This window comes from Meles meles, chromosome X (assembly GCF_922984935.1).
Source record: "Meles meles chromosome X, mMelMel3.1 paternal haplotype, whole genome shotgun sequence".
Lineage (NCBI taxonomy): Eukaryota > Metazoa > Chordata > Mammalia > Carnivora > Mustelidae > Meles > Meles meles.
The window spans coordinates 41212716-41239336 of NC_060087.1; the positions used below are offsets into that span (position 1 = coordinate 41212716).

The 26621-nt window shown below is 47.1% G+C and overlaps 1 protein-coding gene across 3 annotated transcripts in view; it reads left to right on the forward strand.

The window, feature by feature from the left end:
* Nucleotides 1-2267: 2267 nt before the first annotated feature.
* The window catches only part of ZNF674 (zinc finger protein 674), a 30296-nt gene continuing 5942 nt past the window's right edge, over nucleotides 2268-26621 (forward strand). The window contains exons 1-6 of one of the 3 annotated variants that reach the window (XM_045994556.1): nucleotides 2268-2371; nucleotides 3445-3548; nucleotides 4236-4448; nucleotides 5335-5379; nucleotides 9211-9337; nucleotides 9627-9722. In XM_045994556.1, coding sequence (XP_045850512.1) covers nucleotides 5365-5379; nucleotides 9211-9337; nucleotides 9627-9722 — 238 coding nt within the window. In that variant the 5' untranslated portion in view covers nucleotides 2268-2371; nucleotides 3445-3548; nucleotides 4236-4448; nucleotides 5335-5364. Of the gene's footprint in view, nucleotides 2372-2614; nucleotides 2733-2809; nucleotides 2885-3444; nucleotides 3549-4235; nucleotides 4449-5334; nucleotides 5380-9210; nucleotides 9338-9626; nucleotides 9723-26621 lie in introns of those variants that run through there. The other 2 variants (XM_045994555.1, XM_045994557.1) reach the window with 2 other exon arrangements.

Consider the following 26621-nt stretch of genomic DNA (forward strand, 5'->3'; position numbering starts at 1 on the left):
TGAGGGCGGACTCAAACTGGGTTCAGAAGGTCCACATCCTGGGAATGCAAAAACACACTAGAGAGTGAGTAACCATCTGAGCATTTGCAGCAACGGTGTGACGTGGGTCTCCAAGGCTCCCCTCAGGCTCCATGATGCCCTAGGACTCAGAAACGCTGTTCTGCTTCTCAGAAGCCTGTGAGGCATCCTGAGCTGTTTGATGCGTGGTTAGGACTTACTGCAGGGAGAGCATGCAGAGTAGAAGCAGCAACGGGAAAAGGGGTAAGGGTGAGGCCCATTAGCAGCCAGACATGATGCCACAGTGGTGGCCCCCCAAAGGAGTCCCATGGTCACCAATTCATTCTCCCAGGAATGGTGTGTGACAAAACCTCCCACGCACAGCCAGCCAGGGAATTTGGCCCGAGCCTCGGGGTCTGGGGCCTCACTGGGAGGTTGTGCAAGCAAGCAGCATCCCTGTGATTCAGGTTACTGCCCTCCAGAGGCCAAACTAATACAGCACGGCCCAGGGCCTCACGCAGGCAAACCCAGACCTTCACCCTGAGTCACACTGTCTGCAGAGGCTCTCGGGCCACACTGGAACAGCGATGCTCAGACTACAAACAGTCTCACTAGGCAGAATGTGACAGGGGCTTAGCCGTGGTCTCCCAGGAGCCAGACGACGACCAGTGCTCCTCCAACAGGATTTTCTGTGGAATGTACGGGCCTCGAGCAATCCAGGCCACCTGGGTTTACACTTTACAATTAATTTTCACTTCATTAGAAGTCTAGTGGCCGACAGGAAAAAATGTTTTCCGGTGAGTATGAGTGGTGACCCTGGGTAAGGATGGAACCGGGCACGGGCACGATTGCGCAAGAAGGCAGCAAAGGGGAAGCCCACGCTATGCGAAGGTACAGCAACGGCACCAACATGCTACCGAATGTGTGCGAGAGAAGAATGTAAACAGCCACCACAAACCAGGAGCCCGATGTGGGCTTGGGGCTCTAAGATGAGCCCTAGGTCGGTCACAAGAGCCCTTTAGGCAGGTGGTCCTCAGCTGTGACCCAAGGGGCCAGAAAGTGCTGGAGACAAGCCTACTCCCCTACGGACTGATATATCCGAATAGCCCGGACAGAGGACGGACGGGAAGAACACCTTGCATGCTTCTCGGGTCTGAAACGGCGAAGTCACACTAGAAATGCTACAGTTGCGTGAGTAACAAAACACGTGTCCTTCCCCAGGCCCCACGCCAACCGCTCGGTCTAGGCTTTCTATGTGAGCACCCGTCCGTGTCTTATGAGGATCCGGGAGAGTCTGACCAGGGCCGAGCACCAGGGACTTCTGCAGCTGGGGGTTTCTCAGCTGTCCTCGGGACACTAGCACACCAACTCTGCTAAACCTTTCCTGCCTCCCGACGGTGATGGCCGAAAAGGAGGATAGCAGGTCTCCTCTCTAGAAATAAACAGGCGGCGTCTCCAAGCCTGGCCGTCACTTACAAACGCACACGGAATGAATTCAGTGGGCGGCAGTACCCACTCACCGCCTCAGGGAAAGCGGGCTCTTCTCCTGGGATCCTAAAGGCTTGGGCCGTCACTTCCTAGAACTCTGCGCTGTAGCTCCGGGCTAGGAATCCCCCAAACCACCGGGGAACCTTAGTTCACTCCTGGAGGGCAAAGGGAAAGACAGGGAGAAAGCAGTATGTTCCCGTGGAAGCTTAGCTACGTGTACGCGGGACTGCGTGATGGTTTTTGCCACAGGCTTCCCTCACAGTGCGTGGCACCTGTGGCTCGAGCTCACAAGGAGTCGGGCCCATCTGACCTGAGACCGACCACGCACGGCCCAGGGTTCCGCTAGGGTTCCAGGCAATACAAGGGCGCCACACACTTGGCCTCTTTTCCCCACACCCTGACGGAAACAGAAAACTTTCCTCAACGGCACTCACAGGCTTGATTAGCGGCCACGCTACCAGTGGCTGCCACTGTCAGAGACCAAAACTCTCTGCTTCTTTAGGCGGTGCTGTCAGCAAAACCACACTCTCCCAGGACGCCCTGGGTCCCTGAAACTGGAGCAACACGATTTCTTTCAGGAGAATCGGGCAGGGGAATCCTAGTCTGTGGGTGTGGCTGCCCTCCAGCTCCGCGCCCAGGCTCTCCTCGGGGACTCTACCCACGACGGGGCCTGACCCCTGCCCTCTGACCCCCTCGGACCCGGGACCCACAGGGCTCCCAGGGAACGGCCCCGCCCCCAAGATGGCCGCGCCCCTGTGCCGCTGAGGAAGGCAGCAGGAGCCGCTTCGGTTTCTTGTTCCGACGAGCTGAAGGAAGCGGAGAGGGTGCTTTGCGGGGTGGCCGGTGCGATCAGAACGGCGCGGGACATCGCGCCTCAGCCTCCGAGGTAGCGGGAGTGGAGACCCTGAACCCCTCCGCAGGCGCCTCGCCGCCCGGAGGCGCCATTCCCGCCCCGCCCCAGCCCGTCCCGCGCCTGAATGTGCGACTCGTCGCGCAAAATGTTCGCGCGCTCTGGTCGCCGCTTCGCGCCGCAGAGGAATCCCGACAGGATCACTATCCCCGACACGGCCCATCTTGCCCACCGACAGTGTGGACCCGGCCCCCTCGCCCCGTCTCCGTGCGCGTGCGCCGCGCTCCGACCTCGGGCAGCGGGGCTACTAGAGCGGAAGTGCTCGGCTGACCCGAGGGCGGCGCGCCGTCGCGCCGGTTGTTGTTATCTGCCGCGACCGTCGGGTTGCGGGAGTCAAGTACGGGAAGGCGGAGCGGACACGGGCTGCAGGGGAGGGGCGGGTGGTGGGTTCGCGCTTCTGCGGGCTCGAGGCACTGTGCGACGGGCAGAGTGCGGGCATCGGGATGCGGGCGGCGGCGAGTGATACAGGCAGGGTTTGCTGAGTGCCTAGTAAGTGCGAGGCACCTTTGCGGTCCCTGCTCATCTTCCTGACGGCCTGTGAGCAGCTGCTACGATTATCTTCGTTTTATTGCGAAGAAGCAAGAACAGAAAGGCTCAGACACCTGTCCCAAGTCACACAGCTACGCAACCCCAGTGGATCCTTCTGCCTATTTCCCCCCTGCCTAGCGCTTGGCCTTTCTAACTAACGTTTCCGAAATTGACCAAGTTTGTGGTTGCTGTCTGCCTTCCCTGCTCGAATAGAGCTCCACAAGGTCGGGGACCTCTAATGAGTTTGTTCCCTGATGCATCTGCAGCGCGTAGTACAGGCACATAGCGGGCCCTCCCCATTTTCACTGGACGAATAAAAGCGACAGAGCAGGCAGTGAGTTGATCACAGAGGCAGTGCTCAGCGCCCTGTCTGGTGTTAATAGGGTCCTACTAAACATCGCTCTTCAAACTCAGATGAGGCCTTGGGCTTCTTCGCATAAAGTAAAACACTGGAGTTTTCCTCAGCTTCATTCCATCACAGGGGTTGCTGACTGCATCTCCTGTGTGGTCCTTCTTTCCAGGAGCGGGGTGCGTCACTGGGACCACCGCTCACCTACTGCGGGTCGCAACTCACCTGCACCTGGGCTTCTGAGTCTACAGAAGAGCCAGTCTGAGGCCTCAGAAGGTGAGTTCCCCGGGTCAGAGGCACAGATGTGGTGCCGCAGGGATGGTCCCAGCTGAAACGCGTTTGTCTCTGAATCCTTAGGTCCTGCATCCTTAGGAACAAGAGACCTCTCCTGAGGGGCCTGAGAGGAAGAGCCTCAGCCCAGACCCAGAGCCCAGGACAGAGCGATGAGGCTCAAAGGACAGACCCAGAGCTCAGGGCAGAATGGCAGGGACTCAAGACAGAGCCAGAACCCAGTGCAGGGGGTGTAGGCTCCCGGGACAGACCCCGACCGTAGGGCAGGGGGTGGAGGCTTAGAGGATGAGCAGGTCCAAGAAGAGCTGGACCTGCAGTGGCTTCCGTCCCTCCTCCAGCTGAGGGAGAGCATGCCCACTGTGTGATGGTGGGCAGTTGGACCCCATCGGAGGAGAGAGATGAGATGTCCAAGTGGATGGAGGGACGGTGCCATGAGGTAGGGGGCCTGCCCCCGTCCTGCAAGGGCAGGATCAGGGTGACGAGTGACACTGCCAGCCTCGCAGGACTGTCTCCTCTGCTGACATGCCTGTGTGCACAGCATAACGGCCCCCTTTTTTCCAATTCACTCTTTCTGACACCCACCTCTACACAAATGTTGACACTCCCCCTGGTCTGAGTAAAGTGCAGAACACTTTGGTATGGTTTTCTTTTTTCCTTGGTAAAATTTTCAAGGAGTCTGGAGGTACGCTGTCTTCTGGTTCTTCTGCCTCGTTTTGGTGCTGCTGTGACTGGGTCTGAGAGCACGAGACGTTAAGCTGCCTGGAGCTGAACCCTGGCGTCCTGAGGCTGCCCCAGGGATGCGGTGACAACAGCTACTTGGTGCAGAAACTCCTTGTGGAAACTTTGTTTTGAAAACTGCCAAGCAGGTGTGCCTGGGTGGCTCAGGTGGGTAAGCGTCTGCCTTTGGCTCAGGTCATGATCCTAGGGTTCTGGCATTGAGCCCCATTGGAGCTTTCTGCTGGGGGGAGGGCCTGCTTTTCCTTCTTCTGCTAGCAACGTCTCCTGCTTGCGTGCATTCATTCTCTCTCTCTCTCACTCTCTATATGTCAAATAGATAAGTGAAATCTTAAAAAGGGGGGAGGTTCAGAAAGAAAGAAAACTGCCCAGCAGGGAAGAGCAGGAAAGGAGGACATCACCAGCCAGGAACAGGGTGGAGGAGGGCAGTGAAGGGCAGTGTTCACAGGCGGCCAAGGTCAGTGGTTTCCAGCTCCTCGGGGAATGACCAGTGCTGGGCTCTTCACCTCCCTCTCTGCCTCCTGCCCCCCACCCCATTCCCTGCCCCTTCTCCAGCCCTGGTTTGTCTCCCTCCTGCAAACCACAGGCAGGGGTCCCTGTCCTCCAGACTCTGCCCAGGCTCTGTCACCTCTGGGGCTCAGTGTAGTCCATTTCATGAGTGATGATACCCACATTCAAAAATGCAAGTAAACAAAAGAGAACTGAAATCGCTGAAACCACTCTGGGACACTGCCATTCCTCAGTGTGTACATCATTGGGGAACAAATGAGCTTGTGCTGCACCTGCGTTTTTGTAATCTGCTTTTATATATGTTAGGAAGAGAAACTAGATTCACATTGGGCATTTTGGAAGCCCATAGACACAGGTCCTGTGCAAAGCCCACACGAGCTTATCCATGTCCCAGGGACCAGGCTGGAGCTCCCAGGCTCGCTGCACATTATTCTCCCCAGGTGCACAGGTGATTGCTCTCAGGTTGGTGGGGATGGTCTCATGGCTGAACGCACTGATCTCGACCCCCCTCATTCTGTCTTCCTAGATCTCCGCCCTTTGTCCAGGGCAGAACAGGATGGCCACAGCCCAGGTAAGTTCCTTATCCCGCTCCCTCTAGTTTTCAGGGAACTTGAGGCAGCTTTGGGACATCTGGATTGTAAGCTTGACAAACCCCTCTGCTGTGGCTGTTTTCCATTCCAACTGTAATCCAGCTCCGGTTTCTCCAGTCCTTCCCCTCGCCACAAAAACCAACCATCTAAAACGAGAAAAGACGGAAGGAAAGTGACGGGTCTCATCTGCTTCTTCCTCTGGGAAATGCACCTCCTCTTTGTTCTTCTGCTTCTCAGGGAAGCTCACTGAAGCCCAGAGACCCGCTTTTTCTGTGTCTTCGCTTCCACCTCACTGTTTACTTTTCTATCCTATTCAAATAATGAAAGTAAATCCGTGCTTGACATTCTGGGCACTAGGAAGAGTCCCAGCGTCTCCGTTTCTTCTGTGCGCAGTGCCGTGCTTCTCCTCAGAGTGCCCGCTGGTACAGTATGCGGATGGAGTGGCGTGGCTGTGTTTCCGTCAGTTCTGCGAGCTGAAAACGGGTCTGCAGGCTTTGTTGGATGAGTGCTTGCACAAGTGCCATCCGAGTCCCACTGCCATCTTCCTTTTCCCGCCCGGTTCTCTTCTGGGTGGTGGTCCTTCTCAGCGCAGAAAGATTTCCGTTTCGTGCAGTGCTCTGGGTGTGTCATTCACCTGTTGCTCCGTTTGTACATACTCAGCTTTTGAATTTTCTTTTTCTGTTCTATATGGTGGCTCCTGGATGACTCGTTATGTGTGTGTTCAGTAGTGCAGGTGTTTATGGAGGCTACGTCGGGAAGTTGGATTGGGGGGTCAAAGGTATTCACACTTGAATTGGCTGTCCCAGATCCTAGACTAATTATGACTGTCGCAAAATGTTAAAGACCCAGATCCTAGACTAATTATGACTGTCGCAAAATGTTAAAGAAAAGCGTTTAGCTTTTCCAGGCCGTTGAAAGTTGAAAAGGAAACCAGTTGGTTTTAGGGAGCCATTTAACCTTGGATTTGGTAAAGATGCTACAGAAAATAAATGATACACCTGATTGACTTGAGACCCTGGATGTCAAGATCCTGAACACATACTCTGAATACAGGGTTAATATGTTGAATTGAGCACTGTGAAAAATGATTGGTATATATGGTAAAACATTAAACGCTTGTTTAACAAAAGGTGAAAATGAATTCTCCCTGTCACCCCATGCCCCGTCTCCTTCCTTGTTTCATACGATCTTGGAGAGATCACGTGTGTACATCTCTTTCCACGTAAGAGTGCCATTTACTTTGGCTCTCTTCCTTCTTCGTATAGTACAACACATTCTGGACTTTTCCACAATCATTGTATTTCACTGTATGTCTGAACAACCTGTTTTCCCACCTGGGCACGCTTGACATTTGGGGCCAGGCAGTGCTGTGTTGTGGAGGGCGGTTGTGTGCGTTGGAGGATATCTAACTGACCCTGCCATGGACTCCCCTGATGCCAGTGTCCCCACCCCTTGCTCCTTGTGGTGACAACGAAGAGTTTCTACAGACCTTGCCAGCTGTACCCTGAAGGGCTATATCACCCCCTGGTGGTATGCCATTGGCACAAACAGCTCTGTGACATTCCACTGGCTGGAACTACCATGTTATATATTTGCTTCCTGCCAGGGGCGTACATTGAGGATGTTCTGGTCTTTTGATATCATCAAGGATGCAGTGATACTTAGCCGTCTATGGTTCTATTGGTTCCTTGTAAGCGGGTCTCCTCTGCAGGATAGCTTTCCGGGGGTGAGGCTTCTAGGTCAGAGCCTCTGTGCATCGTGAATTTTGACAGCTGAGGGCCTCTGAGCCAGTGGTTCCCCTCTGCTCACCAATGTGGTCATGGTCCCTGACACCTGCGCTGTCCCCTGGGAAGGTGACAGGAGGGGTGGGCCACTCTGAGCGCTCCTCCTGCTGGCGACACCTGCCTGTCACTGTCCTGCCACACAAGGCGTGCCCTGGCTCGTCTCCATCGGCAGTGCTGGGAAACCGGCTGCCCCATGTGGCCTGTTGGGCCCCCGTGGGTGCCACCCGGGCCACCTGGACTGAAGACCAATCAGTGCAGGGGGAACAGGCAGGGTGTCAGGGTGTCAGCGGGGGGGGGGGTGTCTTGCTCTCTCTCTGATAGGACTATGGGCCCTCTGAAAAGTGAGCATTTGTTTGGTGCTGCCAAGACCAAACACAGACCTTTCCTTTTTCACCTCCATCTGCTGCCCATGCAGACTCCCACCCTCCTGCTTGCGGTTACCTCTCAGGCTGGATTAGCCACAATTAACGGTTGGGTGACTGCGGCCTTCTTTTGTATGGAAACAGCCCAGCCCTTCTCTACTGTGTCTTTCTCCAGCGTGTCTCCTCTGGTCTCACGTAAAATACTTTATCTCTGACACTTCTGGTCACTGACATGTGGAAGGTTCCCCCACACCAGACACTCTGCTGCACCTGCTGAGTGTCCTACACATAACGCAGTTGGAATACTGTGTCCTCGGAGATAGCATCGGATCCCGCAGGTTGAGGGTTCCATCCTACCAGACTGCCGCCCCACACACCTCCCGGCAGATGCCAGCCCCCAGTTGCAGGCTTTTGACCCACTGGCCATTGGTCAGAGGTCCGGTGGCCCCCTCCTTGGATTCAACTGTTTGCTAGAGCGTCTTGTAGGACTCGGGGACGTGCTGACTTCTATTTCCGGTTTATTAAAGGATATGAGGAAGGATACACATGAACAGCCAGATGAACATACACATAGGGTAGGGCCTGGGAGGACCCTGAGCACAAGAGCTTCTGTCCGTGTGGACTCGGCAAGCATCATCCTCCCAGATGTGGATGCGTTCCCGCACCTGGAGGCTCCCCGCAACCCATGCTATGGGGATTTTATGGCGGCTTCATAACGCAACGATGATCGGTTGTCAACTCCATTTCCAGCCCCTCTTCCGTCTCTGGAGAAGGTGGTGGGGCTGAAAATCCAGAGCTTCCAGTCACAGCTTGGCCTTTCTGGTCCCCAGCCCCTGCCGTGCACCTCCAGTCTCCTCATCAGAACATGAGATGCTCCTTGTATTCTTTTCACGTGGGGACTTGTAAGGGTTTTAGGGGCTCTGCAAGGGGGACCTAGAGCCAAGACTAGGATATACTTTCTGTCACCTCACAGTCCTGACTGAGGAACTGTGTTTATAACTGTTGTCCTAGCTCTCTGTCCTCTGCGAGGCCTTCTCTGCCCGCCCCGAGCAAAACTGACGTCTTTCTATTCTCTTTTCCCTATACTGCCCCTCCCGTTGCCCTTGGAGGACAGGCAGCCAGCCCTCCTGCCCTCTGTCCCTTTCCTGTGTGCGTTTCTAAATGTGGTGTTTCTCTACCAGACGGACGTGCCTTCAGTTCAGAAAGGGTGTCCGTTTTTATCAATCTTGATATTCTCCGGACTTACCGGCTTGGTCGGTGTTCAGTCAGTGAGCTGAGATTGCCTTTCTGGAGGAAGATATCTTTACCACCTCTTCTGTTTCTTTATAAAGTTTGAAATGATGTAGGTGACAGAAGCATTCCATATACTACATGGTCTCAAATTGAGCAGGGAACAGTTGTGTCGAGAAAGGCACTGCAGTGTCGTGTTGAGAAACATGGGTGTAGAATGCAGAACATACGCATCTTCATCCCTCTTTCCTTGCTTTGTGACCCTGGGCAAGTGATCTTCTGCTCCTCGGAAAGCCAGTCTGCCCTCCACTGTCTGGGGTCTCCTGGGGCGGGCGCCGGATTGAATCTCTGCCATGTGTGGAAGACTGTGGATGGGACACAGTGTCCCGCTCCCTGAGCCCAGCACTCTGGGCTCATACAGAATGTGCCGTTGCAGGAATCCTTGACCTTCAGGGACGTATTCGTGGACTTTACCCTGGAGGAGTGGCAGCAACTGGACTCCGCTCAGAGGAACCTCTACAGAGATGTCACGCTGGAGAACTACAGCCACCTGGTGTCCGTGGGTGAGGGACAGCTGCGCAGGGTGACCGGGACACACGCGTTTGGCTCACCTCAGCTGCTACCCGCTGAAAGATTCAGCTTCGCTGAAGCCCAGAATGAGCCAGGGCCTCGGGTTCGCCACTAGGAAGTCACAGTCCCACCTGGGGTGTCTGTGCTCTTGTCCTCTTGGTGAATGTTCTGCACTGAGGGGCACAGGGCTGTCCTCATGGGGCCGCACCAAGGCCAGACTGTCTCGGTTCCGGAACACCTCCGGCATTACTAATGACGTCCTGTGTCCTTTTCCTTCTTCAGGATACCTTATTGCCAAACCAGATGAGGTCTTGAGACCTGGACAAGGAGAAGAGGCCATGGGGGCAGAGGGAGAGCTGCTGGCCCAGAACCATCCAGGTGAGCACGCACAGGGCCCGTTGGGCCAGGGCCAGGGACCTAGAAGGTCAGCAAGAGCTGGGTGTCAGGGGCAGGCCTGGGAGTGCTTCTGAAAGCCCCTAGGCTTGGGGATATGACTTGGGTTCACAGAAACCAGCCACCATGGTATCCACATGATGCCCTGCCCAGCACCCTTCTGCAGCCCCCTTGTCCTTCTTGGGATTCCAACTGCGCCGCCACCGCTGCTGTTCAGATCCCGTTTCCAAATCCCGGTGTTACTTTCCTGCTCCTCCTTTTTTCTGGAAGCCTTGAGGGTGTTTCCCTTCCTTGGGCATTGGCCTTTTCCTCAGAAAAGATGTGGTGTCAGTGTGACACGTCCTCTTTATGTGCCATCCTGTGGGCCCTTTACAGCTGACGCTGGGGTTCCTCTTCAGCCTCAGGAAGTCATCTTGCCTGGCTTGCTAGAGCTGGTGGGGACCAAAAGCTTTGCTGGCGGCCTCCAGCTTGGCCAGGCCGGGCAGCCCCCATGCTCTCTCTGTGCTCCTGTCGTGCTCGACAGCATCAGCATCCATGGGATCGAGTCCCCGCTTCTCAGTCCCTCCGTCTCTTGTAATTGTAGCTCCACTCCGCCTGTCGTCAGCTTCCTGCTCTTACCACACCGCCTCCTTCCCACTCACCTATTCTGTCTTCCATGTCTTCTCTGTCCTTACTCAGAACACAAGGGACCCGAGAGGACATTCCTCCCAGGCGGCCTGCTCCAGGGAACACTGCCTCCGTCCTGGGTACTGCGACTCGTTCCTCATTCATGGGTTTGGTTGGTTTGGCTCTGGGCCCCTTGTGGGGATCCACACACCCTCACACACCTGTCGTCCTCGTCTTCTGGTGTCATTACGGTGGCCACTCCGGGCGCCCACTCTGGAGGGCTTCCCTAGAGCCCGCCTTTGCTGGACCATGTACCCTATTTCTCTCGGCGCTTACCTGGGCTTGCCTGCACCGGCCTCTCCCATGACTCTTCGGGAGAACAGTGTCCTCTTCATGCTCCATCAACCCCACATCCGCTGCCTTGTTCAGATTAGAGAGCATTGCTGCTCTGCTCGTGGCCTGCCTTTTCCTACCTCCAGGGTTTTCAGGAATCGAAGTAGCTGAGCTGCCTTCTCGGTTCAGTGGTGGCCTGGAAGGAGGAAACGCCAAGTCAGAGGCACAGTCCTCGAGTCCAGTAACCGCACGTGAAAACCTGTTCTGTCAGAAGAAGCTGTCCCCACGTTTGGTGTCCTGTCTGCACATTCCCAGCCCCACCTCCAAGTTCTGCCTCTTCTCGGGGTTTCTCTTTGTCATTCTGTGGATGGCCACCTCCTGGGTCCCAGGAATCCCTTCACACCTACATTTCTGGAGATTGCTAGTTTATCTCCCTCTATGAAAAGTCAGGATTTATCTCAAGTACACCTTGGCCTTCTCCTCAGCTCTTCACAATGCTTGTTAAGTTATTTGTAGTTTCTCTGTTGGTTACATTAATGTGGAAGTAACAGAGCTAAGCTTCTATTTCTGCATTCCATTTGATAACTTTAAGTTTTTTAATTTTTTTAATTATTTTTAAAAGATTTTATTTGGGGGGGGCGCCTGGGTGGCTCAGTGGGTTAAAGCCTCTGTCTTTAGCTCAGGTCATGATCCCAGGGTTCTGGGATCAAGCCCCGAATCGGGCTCTTTGCTCAGCGGGGAGCCTGCTTCCTCCTCTCTCTCTGCCTGCTTCTCTGCCTACTTGTGATCTCTGTCTGTCAAATAAATAAATAAAATCTTTAAAAAAAATTTTATTTGGGGTGCCTGGGTGGCTCAGTGGGTTAAGCCACTGCCTTCGGCTCAGGTCATGATCTCGGGGTCCTGGGATCGAGTCCCGCATCGGGCTCTCTGCTCAGCAGGGAGCCTGCTTCCCTCTCTCTCTCTCTCTCTCTCTGCCTACCTCTCTGTCTGCTTGTAATCTCTCTCTGTCAAATAAATAAATAAAATCTTTAAAAAAAAATTTTATTTGGGACACCTGGGTGGCTCAGTCGGTTAAGCCGCTGCCTTCGGCTCAGGTCATGATCCCGGGGTCCTGGGATTGAATCCCACCTTGGGCTCCTTTCTCGGCAGGGAGCCTGCTTTTCTCTCTGCCTCTGCCTGCCTCTCTGCCTGCTTGTGCGCTCATTCTCTCGCTCGCTCGCTCTCTGACAAATAAATGAATGAATAAAATCTTTTTAAAAAGATTTTATTTATTTATTTGACAGAGACAGGGAGAGAGGGCACACAAGCAGGGGAAGTGGGAGACAGAGAAGCAGGCTTCTCATCAGACCTGACGCGGGGCCCAATCCTAGGTCTTCAGGGTCATGACCTGAACCGAAGGCAGACGCCCAATGACTGAGCCATTTATTTCACAGAGAGAGACACAGCAAGAGAGGAAACACAAGCAGGGGGAGTGGGAAAGGGAGAAGCAGGCATCCTGCTGGGCAGAGAACCTGACTTGGGGCTCCATCCCAGGACCCCAGGATTATGACCTGAGCTGAAGGCAGACACTTAATGACCAAGCCACCCAGGTGCCCCTGGTAACTGTTTTTAAACCTGCCTAAGTGTCTGTGGCTTATTCTCTGCCGAGAACACAAAACCTAGAGAGAACGCCTGCATCTTCTTACCTACGTGGCTCTGGTGGAACATTCGATAGATAATCTTCCCTTCTGGAGGAGGGCTGAGTGAAGAGGTTCGGCGTTCATCCACAGCTGGTGGTCACTAGCTCTGGCTTTGGAGCCACAACCTAGATTGCATTTCTGGCATCTTCACTCGCTAGCTGTCCCTCTGCACACTCGCCTCGGAGCCCCTTTGCCTGTTTGTAGAATGGGGCTCATGCTAGAACTTATGGGATTGCCAGAATTTAATGAGGGGATGAAGTAAAGCATCACAAGAGGGCACCTGGCCCCCAGGAGCTTTCCGGAGGTGTTACCACTGTTTCTATTGTTGTTGATGGTAAAATAAGTCTTACCACCATCTTTGTTAACCCAAGGCATTCATGTAGTGACCTGTGGACCTCTCAGGATCCTCACGGTTAGGCCCCATCCTGTGGTAATTGTTCCAGAAAGCCCAGGGTGGTTCTGGTTCTGTGCACTGAATCACACTGTAGATAGTCTGATGCCCATGGCCATGTAGGATCCACCGGTTTAAATATCCCCTGGGAAGGGTTCAGAGGCTCAGGAGACACAGCCAGGCCTCACTCAGGAGCATGGGATCAGGTGGGATGAGACGATGGGAGCAGGTAGACTCACTACTGGAAAGCATTTTCTCTTCTCTCATTCCTCCAGACTTTAAGCTACCTCAGACTGCCTATTCCCCTAGGCACTGGAAGAAATTTCTGGCAGGTCCCAGGAATTCTCTGGTTGTTCTGATGGGACTTCTGAGTGGCTCAGCTGGTTGGGTGTGTGACTCTTGATTTTGGCTCAGGTGGTGATCTGGGTGTCCAGGCCTCGAGCCCTGCATTGGGCTCTCCACTCAGCGGGGAGTCTGCTCATCTCCCTCTGCCCTACCCTCTGCTCCCTCTCCATCTCTCTGTCTCTTTGTCTCTCCCACTCTCTTTCTCTCAATAGATCTTTAGAAAAATTCTCTGGTTCTTCTGAAATAAGAGAAATCTTCTAGAAATGGTTAGTCCCGGGAGTGGCCTCACTGTAGTAATCCGATTTGTCTAATCCCATGTAGTGAGATTCACATGTACTGTGAAGTCTGAAGTCCATCAAAATGTTGTTGAGCTTTTCACAGAAAAGTCTTTGCCTTTCTGAATTGTACCTGTCTTCTGTTTTCTGTTTTGTTCACTTCTCCTTTTACCTTATTTCTTTTTTTTCTACTTATTTTGGGTTTACTTTTGCTATTTTTTTAAAAGATTTTTATTTATTTATTTGACAGAGAGAGAGAGAGAGAGAGACAGTGAGAGAGGGAATACAAGCAGGGGAGTGGGAGAGGGAGAAGCAGGCTTCCTGCTGATCAGGGAGCCAGATGTGGGGCTTGATTCCAGGACCCTGGGATCATGACCTGAGCCAAAGGCAGACGCTTAACAACTGAGTCTCCCATGAGCCCCTTACTTTGGTATTCTTTATCTAGCCTTTCCCCCCAACACTCTATTACAAAAATTTTCACAGCGAACATGTGAAAGAATTATAGCTTGAACACCCACAGAATTCCCCCTAGATTCTACAGTGACCATTTTGCTGTATTTGCTTTGTCTTCTGAGTACTAATTCCTCTGTGCTTTCATCAGTCCTCTTTCTTTTTGTGACGACTTTCATAGTAAGTTTCAGAGATCGGTACACTTCACCCCTAAATACTTCCACAGGCATATCATTAACTAGAGGTCACAACTTTTTAATGTTGTTTAGTCTTAATGCTTAATAGGTATTTTAATAAAAGGAAATTCATAAATAACAACATATGGTATTTGGTTATATACAATAATGTTTTAATATAATATACATATCTTTCACATATTTTCATTATATATTTATGCAGATAATGACTGCTCTTTTTTTAAGTGAGGTTTATTGAGGTGTAATTTATATGTCCTGAACTTCACCTTTGTTAGGTGTATAGTTCTGTAGATTTGACAAAGATTTAGTCATGTAACCACCAACACCATCAACATATTAGACCTCTTCATTCCCCTAAAGCATCCCTTGTACCCCTTTGTAATTAAAAATTCTTTCTCACTCCCCTATCTGGGATTTGGGTTTGGATTCTTCTCATTTATATTCTTCTAGTTTTATTCTTTCTACACTACCGTATAAATGCATTTTTTTTTAAGATTTTATTTATTTGTCAGAGAGAGAGAGCACACAAGCAGGCAGAGGTGGAGAGAGAAGCAGGCTCCCTACCAAGCAAGGAGCTCGATGCGGGACTCGATCCCAGGACCCTGGGATCATGACCTGAGCTGAAGGCAGTGGCTTAACTGACTGAGCCACCCAGGCATCCCTAAATGCATTTTATTGTAAAAAACTTCATGTGTCTTGCTTCTTTCACTTGATGCTTTTTTAGGTTCATCCATGTTTGAGATATATTAGCATTTTGTTCCTTTTCGAAGGTAAATTATGTTGTATTTGTTTATTCACTAAGCAGTTCGTGCATATTTGAATTTTTTGAATTTTTCGTTATTATGAAAGAAACTGGTATGAAATTTCATGTCCAGATGTTTGTATGGACACGTATTTATCTTCTTGGGTAAATACCCAGACTGGGATTACTCGGTCATATGGTGGACGTTTGTTTCGCTTCACAGGACCTCACCATACCATTTCCCAGCGTGGCTGTACCATTCGTGTCGACCATCAACAGTGCGAGAGTTCTAGGTGTTTTGCGTCATTGCTAGCACTTGGTGTTATGAGCACTGTTAGTCTTTCTAACTAATGTTCAGCATCTTTTCAAGTGCTTATTTGCCATCTCTATGTCTTGGGCGAACTGTCTGTGGTAACGTTTTGCCATTTGGGTTACTATCAAATGGTTCCGAGTTCTTTATATATTCTGCATGCATGTCCTTTAGCGCCTCTGTGTTTTCCATGCATTGACTCCCAGGCTGTGGCTTGTTTTTATCTTCATATGATCTTTCGAAAAAAGACGTGCTTTATTTTGATAATGGCCAGTTTGTCAAGCTTTGCTTTTATGATCCATGCCTTTTGTGCCCTATTAAACAATTCTCATTCTAATCCATGGTAACAGAGTTTCTCATGTGATTTAATTCAGAAGATTTACAATTTTAGCTCTTATATTTAGGCCAATGGACATAATGGAAGAAGTATGTTTTACCTGGCGTGAGGTAAAGATCAGTGTTCGTTCTTTTTGCCTAAACATATTCAATTACTCCAGCAGCATTTTTGAAAATACTGTATTTCCTCTATCGGTTTACCTTGGTCCACTTGTTGAAAACAGTTGAACACATATGTGTTGGTCTGTGTGCCTATACCACACTTCTTTTTTTTTTTTTTTACACTTCTTAATTACTGTAGCCTTACCTTAAGTGTTCATATCAGCTGGTGTAACTCCTCCAGCTTTGTTCTTCCTTTTCATAACATTTTGGCTATTTTAGATCCTTGAGAGTTTCATATAAATTTTAGAATCAGCTTGTCAGTTCCTGCATAATAACCTCCGGGGATTTTGTTTAGGATTACATTGAATCTGGATCATTGAAATGCTAACAATATTGAGTCTTCCAATTTATGAACATAATGTATCTCTTTATTTAGGTCTTTTAAAATCTATCTCAGTGATATTATAGTTTTGTATGGGAAGTACACTTGTAATTTATTCTCTTTAATATATTTACTTTTTGTCAATATCTCATTGTTTTAGTTCAATAGTTGCTCTAGGGATTAAGATACATAGTTAACCTTTTATAGTCTACTTAGACATGTATTTTAGTTTGCTTTGTTGTTTTCATAACTTTCAGTTTTGATATAGTTTGAAATTTACAGAAAAGTTCAAAATCAATACCAAAGATTCCTGTTGATTCTGCCCAGATTCACCAGCAGGTTGCATTTTGCCCTGTTTGCTTTGCTGTGTCCTGTGTCCATGTCTGTTTGTTATCTATAGGCATATATTTAAATGCACTTTTCTGAACCATTGAAGACTGGAGGTCCAATGTCCCTTCACCCATAACACATCACTGTTCATTTTCTAAAAACCGGGATTCCCACAATTGGGAACTTTCACATTGATACAGTACTGGTATCTAACACACTGTCTGTATTCAAATGTCACCAGCTGCTCCAAGGATGTCCCACTGGGGAGCCTTGGTAACCTAGCAGGTTGCCATGGCAACAGATTCTGGCAGGCTTAGCAGCAGCCAGCAGCTCACAGGAGCATGGGCCATGCCTCCTCCTGGGACGTAGCCTGGGGGAGGAGGGTCCAGAGGGGGCAGGAAGGCAGCCCCGATCAGGCTTGGAGATGGTCCTTGCCCCAGGGTTAGAGTTAATGGAGCCTTCGGGACCACACACAGTGAAGTTCCTCCTGGCTACTCAGGCTTATGTTTTAACATTTCAAACAATATGTGGAAGTTCTAATATAGGTCCCTTTGCCTTATCTCCTCTTTGTTATAGTTTTCAAATGCATTATATTTATATGCATTTTAACCCCCCCCCAGACAATGTTATAATTTTTGCTTCCAACTACCATACGTATCTTAAAGACTTCAAAAGGAGAAAAGTAATCTGTTATGCTTATGCAGATATTTTATGCTTTCTGCTGCTCTTTATTTATTCCCGAAGTTCTATGCTTCCCTCTGATATTATTTCCCTTCACTCTGAAGATCCATCATTCCTCTTAACAACAGATCTACTGGTGACAATATCTCTTCGCTTTCCTTGTATGAATTTTAAAATTTTATCTTCATTCTTGAAGGATATTTTTGCTGGATATAGAATTCTGTTGACATTTCTTCACCTATAGTATTTTTAAGATGTTCCTTTATCAGTGTGCCTCAGTGGCTCAGTTAAGCGTCTGACTTTTGATTTCGGCTGAGGTCATGATCTTGGGGTTGTGAGATCAAGCCCCACATGGCACTCCATGCTGTGCATGGAGCCTACTTTAGATTCTCCCTCTCCCTCTGCCCTTTCCCACCCTCCCTCTCTTAAAAAAAATTCTGAAAACAACAAAAAAGATGTTCCATTATCTTCTGGCCTCCATTGTTTCTGATGATAACTTTACAGTCATTTGGATCATTGTTTCTTCATATGCAGTTCCAGGTTTTGTTTTGGTTTTTTTTTTTTCAACTTTCCTTTACAGCAATTTGATTATATTTTCTTCTGGGGTGCTGAGCTTCTTTTTTTTTTTTTGTAAGATTTTATTTATTCATTAGAGAGAGAGGGCAGGGGGAGGAGCAGAGGGAGAGGGACAAGCAGACTCTGGCTGAGAAAAGGCCCAGTGTGGATCTGGATCCCATGACCCAGAGATCATCACCTGAGCTGAAACCAAGAGTCAGACACCCAACCGACTGAGCCACCCAGGTGCCCCTGTGCTGAGCTTCTTGAATCTGTAAATTTATGTCTTTCTCCAAATTTGGAGACTTTAAATTTTTTTTTTAATTTTTAAGTATTTTTTTAAAGATTGTATTTATTTGAGAAAGAGTGAGAAAGCTAAAAAGAGAGCACAAGTGGGGATGGGTTCTGGAGAGGGAGAGGGACAAGCAGACTTCCTGCTGAGCAGGGAGCCTGATGTGGGGCTTGATCCCAGGACCCTAGGATCATAACCTGAGCTGAAGGCATATGCCTAACCAGCTGAGCCACTGAGGTGCCCCCAAATTTGGAAATTTGGGGGCCATTATTTCTTCCAATTTATTTTTTTTCTACACTAGTCTCTTTTCATTTGAAAACTCTAATTGCATGAATATTGGACCTTTTGATATTGTCCTATAGGTATCTGATACCGTTTTTCCTTTCTTTTGTTTTTCCCAGTCTTTTTTCTCACTTTTCTGCTGGTTGGCGGGTTGGATCATCTTTGTCAGCTTAACTCCAAGTTCATTGACTCTTGCCTTTGTCACTGTCATTCTCCTAAGTCCATCCCATGAGTTGGTTTCCTAATTTCAGATAATTGTGTCTTTTAGTTCTAAATTTTCTATTTCTTCTTTACAGTTTCTATAATCTTGAGAATTTCTATTTATCCATTTATTTCAGGTGTATTTACCTCTATCTCATAGAGCTTGGTTGTAATTGTTGCTTAAATGTCTTTGGTGATTCTAGTACCTGAGTGATCTCAGGATTGGCATCAGTTGATTGTGTTTTCCCTTAAGAATTGGTCAGACTTTGCTGATTGGTTGTTACATTGAATAATTTTGGATTCTGTCTTGAATAATGGAGATGGTTTTGTTGTTTTTAACCTTTGTTTACTACATAATACACCTGGTTAGATTCAGACCACCAATTTTATCTCACCTTCTGTGGGTGCTAATTCCATTCAGTTCAGTTTTCAAAGACTTTTGCCATGCTTGTTTGGATCTTTCCTATGTATGCACCATTCAAGGGTTAGTGTGAAACTTGAGTGGTGATTTAAGTCTTTGTGCAATTATCAAAGACTTTGCTGTCCTGCGTTGGGTCTGTCTCAGGCATTTTTTACTCTGGTGTTACTCTCAGACTTGAGCTGTGGGTTTTATAATAATAATAATAATTATTATTATTATAATTATTATTATTATTATTATTATTCTTAGGGACGTTACTCATTTATTTGTCAGAGAGAGAGCACGAGCAGTGGGAGCAGCAAGCAGAGGGAGAAGCAGGCTCCCCGCCAAGCAAGGAGTCCAATGTGGGACTTGATCCCAACATCCTGGAATCATGACCTGAGCCGAAGGCAGATGCTTGACCGACTGAGCCACCCAGGTGTCCCTGGAGCTGTGGTTTAAATCTTAGTTTAGTTCCGTTCTTAAAGCTTTGGTGTAAGGCTTTCCTTACCCCTGCACGTATAACCTTTGGATGAGCTCATATGCCATGAGGACAGAGTCTTGCAAAAATATGAGGGGGGACAAAAAGGAAACCCACTGTATGAGCTGCTTCTCTACCTTTTGACTCCCCCTCAGAGTGTCGACGATGTTTAATTTTTCAGAATCGTCAAGAAGTTGCTTTACATATTTTGTAAATATGTAAAGAGTTATTCATTGCAAGAATCAATAGGAAAGAGAGGCTGTGGTAGATCTCCTCCATTGTGGCCAGTAATGGAAACCTTGGTTTTATTCCTTCTTGCTTTTATCTTTGTTATTTTTGTCCTTCTGCTAGTTTGAATTGAATTTTTTCCTTTCCTGGTTTCATACGGTAGAAGCTTAGGTCATTGCTTTGACAGCTTCCTTTTCTAATGTAAGCATTGGGAAACCTTTGACTGTCTCTGAGTACTGCTTTAGCTGTTTTCACCCCTTTACTGTGGTATAATTGACATACAAGAAATTGCACATCTTTATGTTGTACAACCTGGTCAGTTTTGACATGTGCACACATGAATCCATTACCACAGTCAAGTTAATGAAGTCATGGGTGCCTGGGTGGCTCAGTTGGTTGAGCAATTACCTTCAGCTCAGGTCGTGATCCTGGAGTCCCAGGATCGAGTCCCACATCGGGGGAAGATTTTGCTTCTCCCTCTGACCTTACCCCTCTCATGCTTGTTTGCTCTCTCTCTCTCTCAAAGAAATAATTGCTGTCAAAGCAATGACCTCTCTCTCAAATAAAGAAATAAAATATTTTTTTAAAAAAGATAATGAAGCTCATAGAATGAGCTGGGAAGGATTTCTTCCCTCTTCAGTTCTTCAGAAGAATTTGTATAGAAGTTGGTATTATTTCTTCCTTAAATGCACAATAGAATTCCCCAGTGAAGTCATCTGGGCCTGGAGTTTTCTTTGTGGAAAGGCTTTAAACCATAGTTTCAATTTATTTAATGGATATTGGTTTATTCATACTATTTCTTCCTGAATGAGCTTTGGTCATTTGTGTCTTTCAAGGGGTTTGTCTGTTTCACCTAAGTTGTCAGATTTCTTAGCATAAAGGTGTTCATAATATTCTTTTACTCTCCTTTTAATGTCTGAGGGTCCCTGGTAGCCTCATTCTCGTTTTAAAGGTCCAATGACATGTAATAGTGAAAACTGTGAACTTCTTTGAAAAGGAAATCTCTCCCCCAGCCGATGCCTGCTTCACTGCTTTGGGTGAGCAGTTTTTGTGGCAAAAGAAGCATGCTCAGCTTTGTCTTTCTTTACTCTCCTCACTAGCTCTTCTCCCTTCTCATCCCCGACTCCACAACTAGGCCATCTCTGGCTTCCTGGCTCACTGGCTGAAGCAAGCGTGGAAGGAAGGAGGCACAAAGGACAAAAATAGTTTGACCTGACTGATAAAGATGTAATCTGATATTGGTGCCCTCTGCACACGGCACATTCCAAAGACCAGTTCTTCTTCCTGTCCTTGGCACTTTTGTGGTTTCCTTGGAGATGCCTTGGCTAGGGCCCTGATTGCAATTTTCTCCTTATAGGTAGTGTCTCTACTCCAGCAAGGCATTTAGCATATCTCCTCCCCATTTAGCAAACCTCCAGCCCCATGGCACACCTCCAGTGTCTCTTTGCTGAGGTCACTTGATGCTAGCAGGAAGCCCTCTTTCCAGAGTAACCCGGCCCTGTTCACATCCCGAGGGGTCACATCAGCCCTGTAGTGTGTGTCTGTGTGTCCATCCATACGTGTCCAGCACCTTGATCTCTTTAGCCCCTATGCAACCTCTTTGCTGCCATGGACTGCCTGGGCCCACCAACACTTATAGGATTTCTAGGAGCAAACTAGGTGCCAAGTCCTCTGTGTCCCCCAAACTCTCGCCGACATGTGTCCAGCACATTGTCTACTTGAAGTCCTTACTAGACTCAGGGTCAGATGAACATACTCCTCCCACCCCTAATGTTGGAGAGAGAAAATGCTATGGTTTTGCCACAGCTCTCCCGGAAGCAGTCTTCTTCCTCAGCTTCTTTGACCTTAACCTCTTGAGGTATGTTAGTGCTGAGGGACATGAAGTGGTTTTGACCCACTCCCGTTAGGTCCTGCAAGGGCCTCTGGACTGGAGAAGTGCTTGGTAGAATTGTATTACCAGCCTTTGAAATAAAAAGAGTGTGTTTTTTTTCTTGTGATGAGAATTTTTAAGATTTACTCTCTTAGCAGCTTTCAAATACATGATACAGTATTATTATTCATTATAGTCACATTGCTTTACTTGGGTTTTAATACCATGTTAAACCAGTTCCCTAAGAGCATGGGTTGCAGCTGGGTGGGCAGACAGAGCTTCCTGAAATGTCTGCAACTTGAGGTTTGGAACAGGAAGCATCGATGTTAAATTGCAAAGCTCTGTAACTTTATGTGGCTGAACTGTTAGTACAGACAGGGAGTGATTTAGACAAGTGCCACCCAGTAGAACTTTTTGCGCTGATGGCAGTGTTTCCGCTCTCTATATAAAGTTGTAGTGTGGGCACACTCTTTCCATTTTAGTAATCTGTTCAGTGTGAATTGGTATCTTATTGTAATTTCCATTTTCCATTCTAGTAGAGGTATTTATCATTTAAATGGCATTGACTGTTTGGATTTCCTTCTTTGTGGCTTCGCTCTTCATATCCTGGGTGTTCTGTTGGGGTGTTTGTCTTTTTTATTGATTTAAATGGCTTCTTTATATATTCTAGATTCCAATTTTGTGTGTAGTCAGTATCTTAGTTTGGGTTATTGATGGTGTTTTTTGAGAAGTTTTCATTATAATGTAATCAGATTTCTCAGTTTTTCATTAGTTGGTGCTTTTTGTGTAAATTGAAATAATTTTTTTTGGTTGCGGTCATAAAGATATTGTTACATAGTATTCTTCCAACACTTGAAATTTTTGCTTTTTTACTTTCTTGCAACTTCCTGGAATTTATTTTTATGTAACTTGTGAGGAAGGAGCCCTTAGTTCACCTTTTTTCACCACATGGACACCCACTTGTATCATGCCACATATGGAACTCTTTCCACGATGGTATGTGATGCCTCAGTCAGAGGTCAAGTTCCTCAGAGGCATGGGTCTGTGCCCTGGCTCTCTATTTTGTTCCATTGGTCTGTTTGTCCTTCTGCCACTATCATTATTCTAATGAGTTAAAAAAAATGTGAAGCCCTGAAAACTGCTTGGCACTTAGTGAATGGGACATAAACGTCAGCTGCCCCGTCATTCTTACCATTACTGATGTTGGTAATAGCTGGTCGGATGACTCCCCCTCATCTCCTTTGACTTGTTGGTTGTCCATATAGGAATTTAAGGATTAGTTTCTCAAGTTTATGGAAAACCCTGTTTGGGATCCCTAATGCAATTGCACTGTGTTTAGAGACGAGCTGGGAGTGGGCCGGGGATTGGTGTCTTGACGCTATTGAATTTTCCCATCAGTGAACTCTTTTTTTTTTTTTTTTTTAAGATTTTATTTATTTATTTGACAAAGAGAGACCACAAGCAGGCAGAGAGGCAGGCAGAGAGAGGGGAAGGAAGCAGGCTCCCCGCTGAGCAGAGAGCCGGATATGGGGCTCGATCCCAGGACCCTGGGATCATGACCTGAGCCGAAGGCAGAGGCTTTAGCCCACTGAGCCACCCAGGCGCCCCTTTTTTTTTTAATTAATTAATTTATTTATTTATTTGACAGACAGAGAGATCACAAGTAGGCAGAGAGGCAGGCAGAGAGAGAGGAGGAAGCAGGCTCCCCGCAGAGCAGAGAGCCCCCATCAGTGAACTCTTAACTCAGCTTCTCTTTTCTGCCATTCAGTAATGTTTTGAATTTGTCTTCAGGAAGTGCTTGCACATCTTTTGTTAGATGTCTTTTAGTTATTATAGCAATTGTGATTGGGATCTTTTTTTCCCTGTAACAGTTTCTAACTGGTAAATACTGGTACATGAGAATGCTAGTGATGTTTATATATTCAGCTTGTGAACAGAAACCTTTCTAGATGTTTTTCTTAATAATCGTAGTTTTTAGATTCTCTTGAGTCTTCTGTGTAAATACTTCTCTTCATAAAAACAATCTTGTCCTTTCCTTTCCAATTATATATTTTCCCATCAACTGATGAGTGGACAAAGAAAAGGTGGTAAATATATAGGTACAATGGAATCCTACTCAACCATCAAAAAGAATGAACTCTTGCCATTTGCAATGACATGGATGGAGCTAGATTGTATTATGCTAAGTGAAACGAGTCAGTCGGAGAAAGATAGATACCATATGATTTCACTCACATATGGAACTTAAGAAACAAAACAGATGAACACAGGGGAAGGGAAAGAAAAAGAGGGGAAGGCAAACCATAAGAGACTCTTAATTACAGAGAACAAACTGAGGGTTACTGGAGGGGATGTGAGAGGGGCGATGGGCTAGATGGTTGATGGGGTTTAAGGAGGGCATTTGTTGGGATGAGCACTGGGTGTTGTATGTAAGTGATGAATCACTAAATTCTCCTGAAACTAATATTACACTGCATGTTAACTATGATTTAAATTAAAACTTAAGAAAAACAATTACACATTTTCTTTCTTTTTCTTATGTTAGTCAGGGCCTGTAGTGTAGTGTTTAATAGATGCAGTGATAGTGAATTCCTTATTTGTTTCTGATTTTAATGAAAATAGTGGGACAGTGACAGTAATATAATGATAGGCAGTATCTGAATGTTTCCTATGTTCTGGATACATTGTACATACTTAATCCTCTGATCAACTCTATTAACTAGGCTAGTTGTTATCCTCATTTTATAGATGAGAAAACTGAGGCACAGAGAGATGAGAGAGCTTCTCCAACTGACCATTAAGTATATTTGCTTCGGTATTTTGAAAGCTTCCTTTCACCAAAAGCTTCTTTTATATTCCTAGTTTGCTAAAACTTCCTAAAAAATTGTGAGGGGCACCTGGGTAGCTCAGTTGGTTAAGCATCTGACTCTTGATTCCGGCTCAGGTCATGATCTCGAGGTCATGAGATCAAGCTCCAAATCGGGGTCTGTGCTCAGTGCAGAGTATGCTTGTCCTTCTCCCTCTGCTCCTCTCCTGCTCGTGTGATCGCTTACTCTCCTTCTCTCTCAAATAAATAAATAAAATCTTTTAAAAAATCATGAATGGATGTTGTATTTTCTCAAATGCTTATTTTCTGCATCTATTGAAAAGATAATTTTTTCTCCTTTGATCTGTTCATGTGGTGGATTACATTCCGAGAGTTTCTGATATTGAACTGTTCTTGCATTGCTGTGCTCAACTCTAATTAGTTGTGAAGGATTTTTTTTTTTAATTCATTGAAGTTGGTCTCCTCACGTTTAAGAGTTTTGCATTAATGTTTAGAAAGGAAAAGGAGCTAGACTTCCTTTCCTTGTGCTGTCCTCGTACTCTGCTATGCACAGTTATATGGGCTGCATAAAACATGCTGGGTACTTTTCCTTCTTTTTCTACTTCCTGAAACTGTATTGACTGATATATATCTGTTCTTGTGAGGGGATATCATCTACAAAAATATCTAGATAGGATGCCCTTTTTTAGGGCAAGACTTTTGATCACAGAGTATATTTTATCATTTTTAAAATAATTGCTGATTTATTCATGTTTTATACCTCTTCTGCCAGTTCTAGTCACTTTTTTAGCCAATTATGTTTTGTTTGAGATTTCTAATTTACTGACTTAAGACAGGATTCCCTTGATGAAAAGAAAAATAGATTTGATTTTATCAAAGTAAATCATGGCCAAGGTTTAAAGAATAAAATAAGTGTGATAAAACTATAAGGAAAGTCAAAGGCATATAAACATAAAATTCAGGATAGTGATTGCCTGAGAAGAAAGAAAATGCAATGGGCACATCAACTTCAAAGGTAACAATAATTTGGGGGTTTTTTTGTTGTTTAAGTAGGCTCCATACCCAACTCATGGGGCTTGAACTCATGACCCTGAGCTCAAGAGTCACACGTTCTAATGATTAAGCCAACCAGGCACCCCGTGATATTTTGTTTTTTAACGAGTGGAGGATAGGCAGATTTTTTTTTGTATCACTATAATTTACTGTATCTTCAAAGTTATGTAGAATTTTCTGCTGCAGAAGATTGAGACTTAACTCACCTCATTGCTCCTGCCACTCACACACATACTCACACACAGAGACTTTTGGTTCCCCCAATATTCCCAGTATGATTATACCACAAATAGAGTTTCCAACAGTACTGTTGCTTATGGCATTATGACTGTGTAAACACTGGATGCAGTTGAGCCATGCAGTAATCTAGGATTCATTTGGCTTTACTGCATAACTTTTTGTTTCTTTGGGTTGATAATTGTTTTGTTTCTTCCATTTGCTTCTGTCTCTATGTCCTTACCGCCAGTTCAACTCTAATACTCCCTTATGCAGCTGTCTAGAGTGACTCTGAATGGCACTCCCCCCAGTTTGTCCGGAGCCATTTGACCCTCTCCCTTCTGGATGACTTCTCCTTACTCCTGCTTATGCAGCTGCCATCCTCACGTCCCTCACCATTATTCTGGGGATTTCCTCTACTTTCTGCATCGTTTGATTTCCCCATTTGCTTTATGGCATGCCTTCTTCCCCATGTCCCTGGAGCATTCTGCCAGCACCTAGCTAAGAAAGAATGTAGGTCCAGGGGAGGTAAATTTTTTGAGATTTTTTTTTAAAATATCTAGACATGTTTGTTACCCTTGTCCTAGATGGAGAGCTGAGCTTGGGGTAGAGTTCTAAGATGGACATTTCTTTCCCTTAGACTTTTGAAGGCATTAAATCACCATTGTCTTCTGATTTTCAGTGTTCCTTTTGAGGGCTCTGAATATATTCTGATTATTGATACCTGGTATCAATTTTTTTTCTCTGTACATTTCTCCCTTCACCCTTTATCTCATGCCCTCTGACATTTCTCCATGTGCCCTGATATGGGATCCTTTTCACCAGTATTGCTGGGCATTGGGGTAGGAGATAAATCCCCACAGGCATAGGCTCCTTTCTAGTGCAGAGAGCCAAGATGCTGAAGAGCTAGACGGCTACATTTCAGGTCTAAGTGGCAAACCTGGTTTTTTGTTTTTTGTTTTTAAAGCCCTTTTCACTTTGTGGAAGATTCCAAGGTGACCCAGTAAAAACAGTTACCTTGGGTCAGAAAATCATCATCTTCAAATCAGCCTCTAATGGTCAGGCATCTAGGCTCCCAGAAGAGCAACAGGTGTCCGGTGCCCCCAAGCAGGCAAAATGGTCATCAATATAGGGAACATTCCAAAAGCTGAATTCCTGGACTTGAGCCAGGAGCCAGGACTGCTGTGTGAGCACTCGCTTGCCCACTACCTTTACTGGTGCTCTTCGTTTCTTCATGTGGCTTTGCGTTCCCATATCGTGTCCTTTCCTTCTTAGAGCTGAGCTCCAAGTTAGGTCAAATGGCACAGCAGGTGTGCGGAT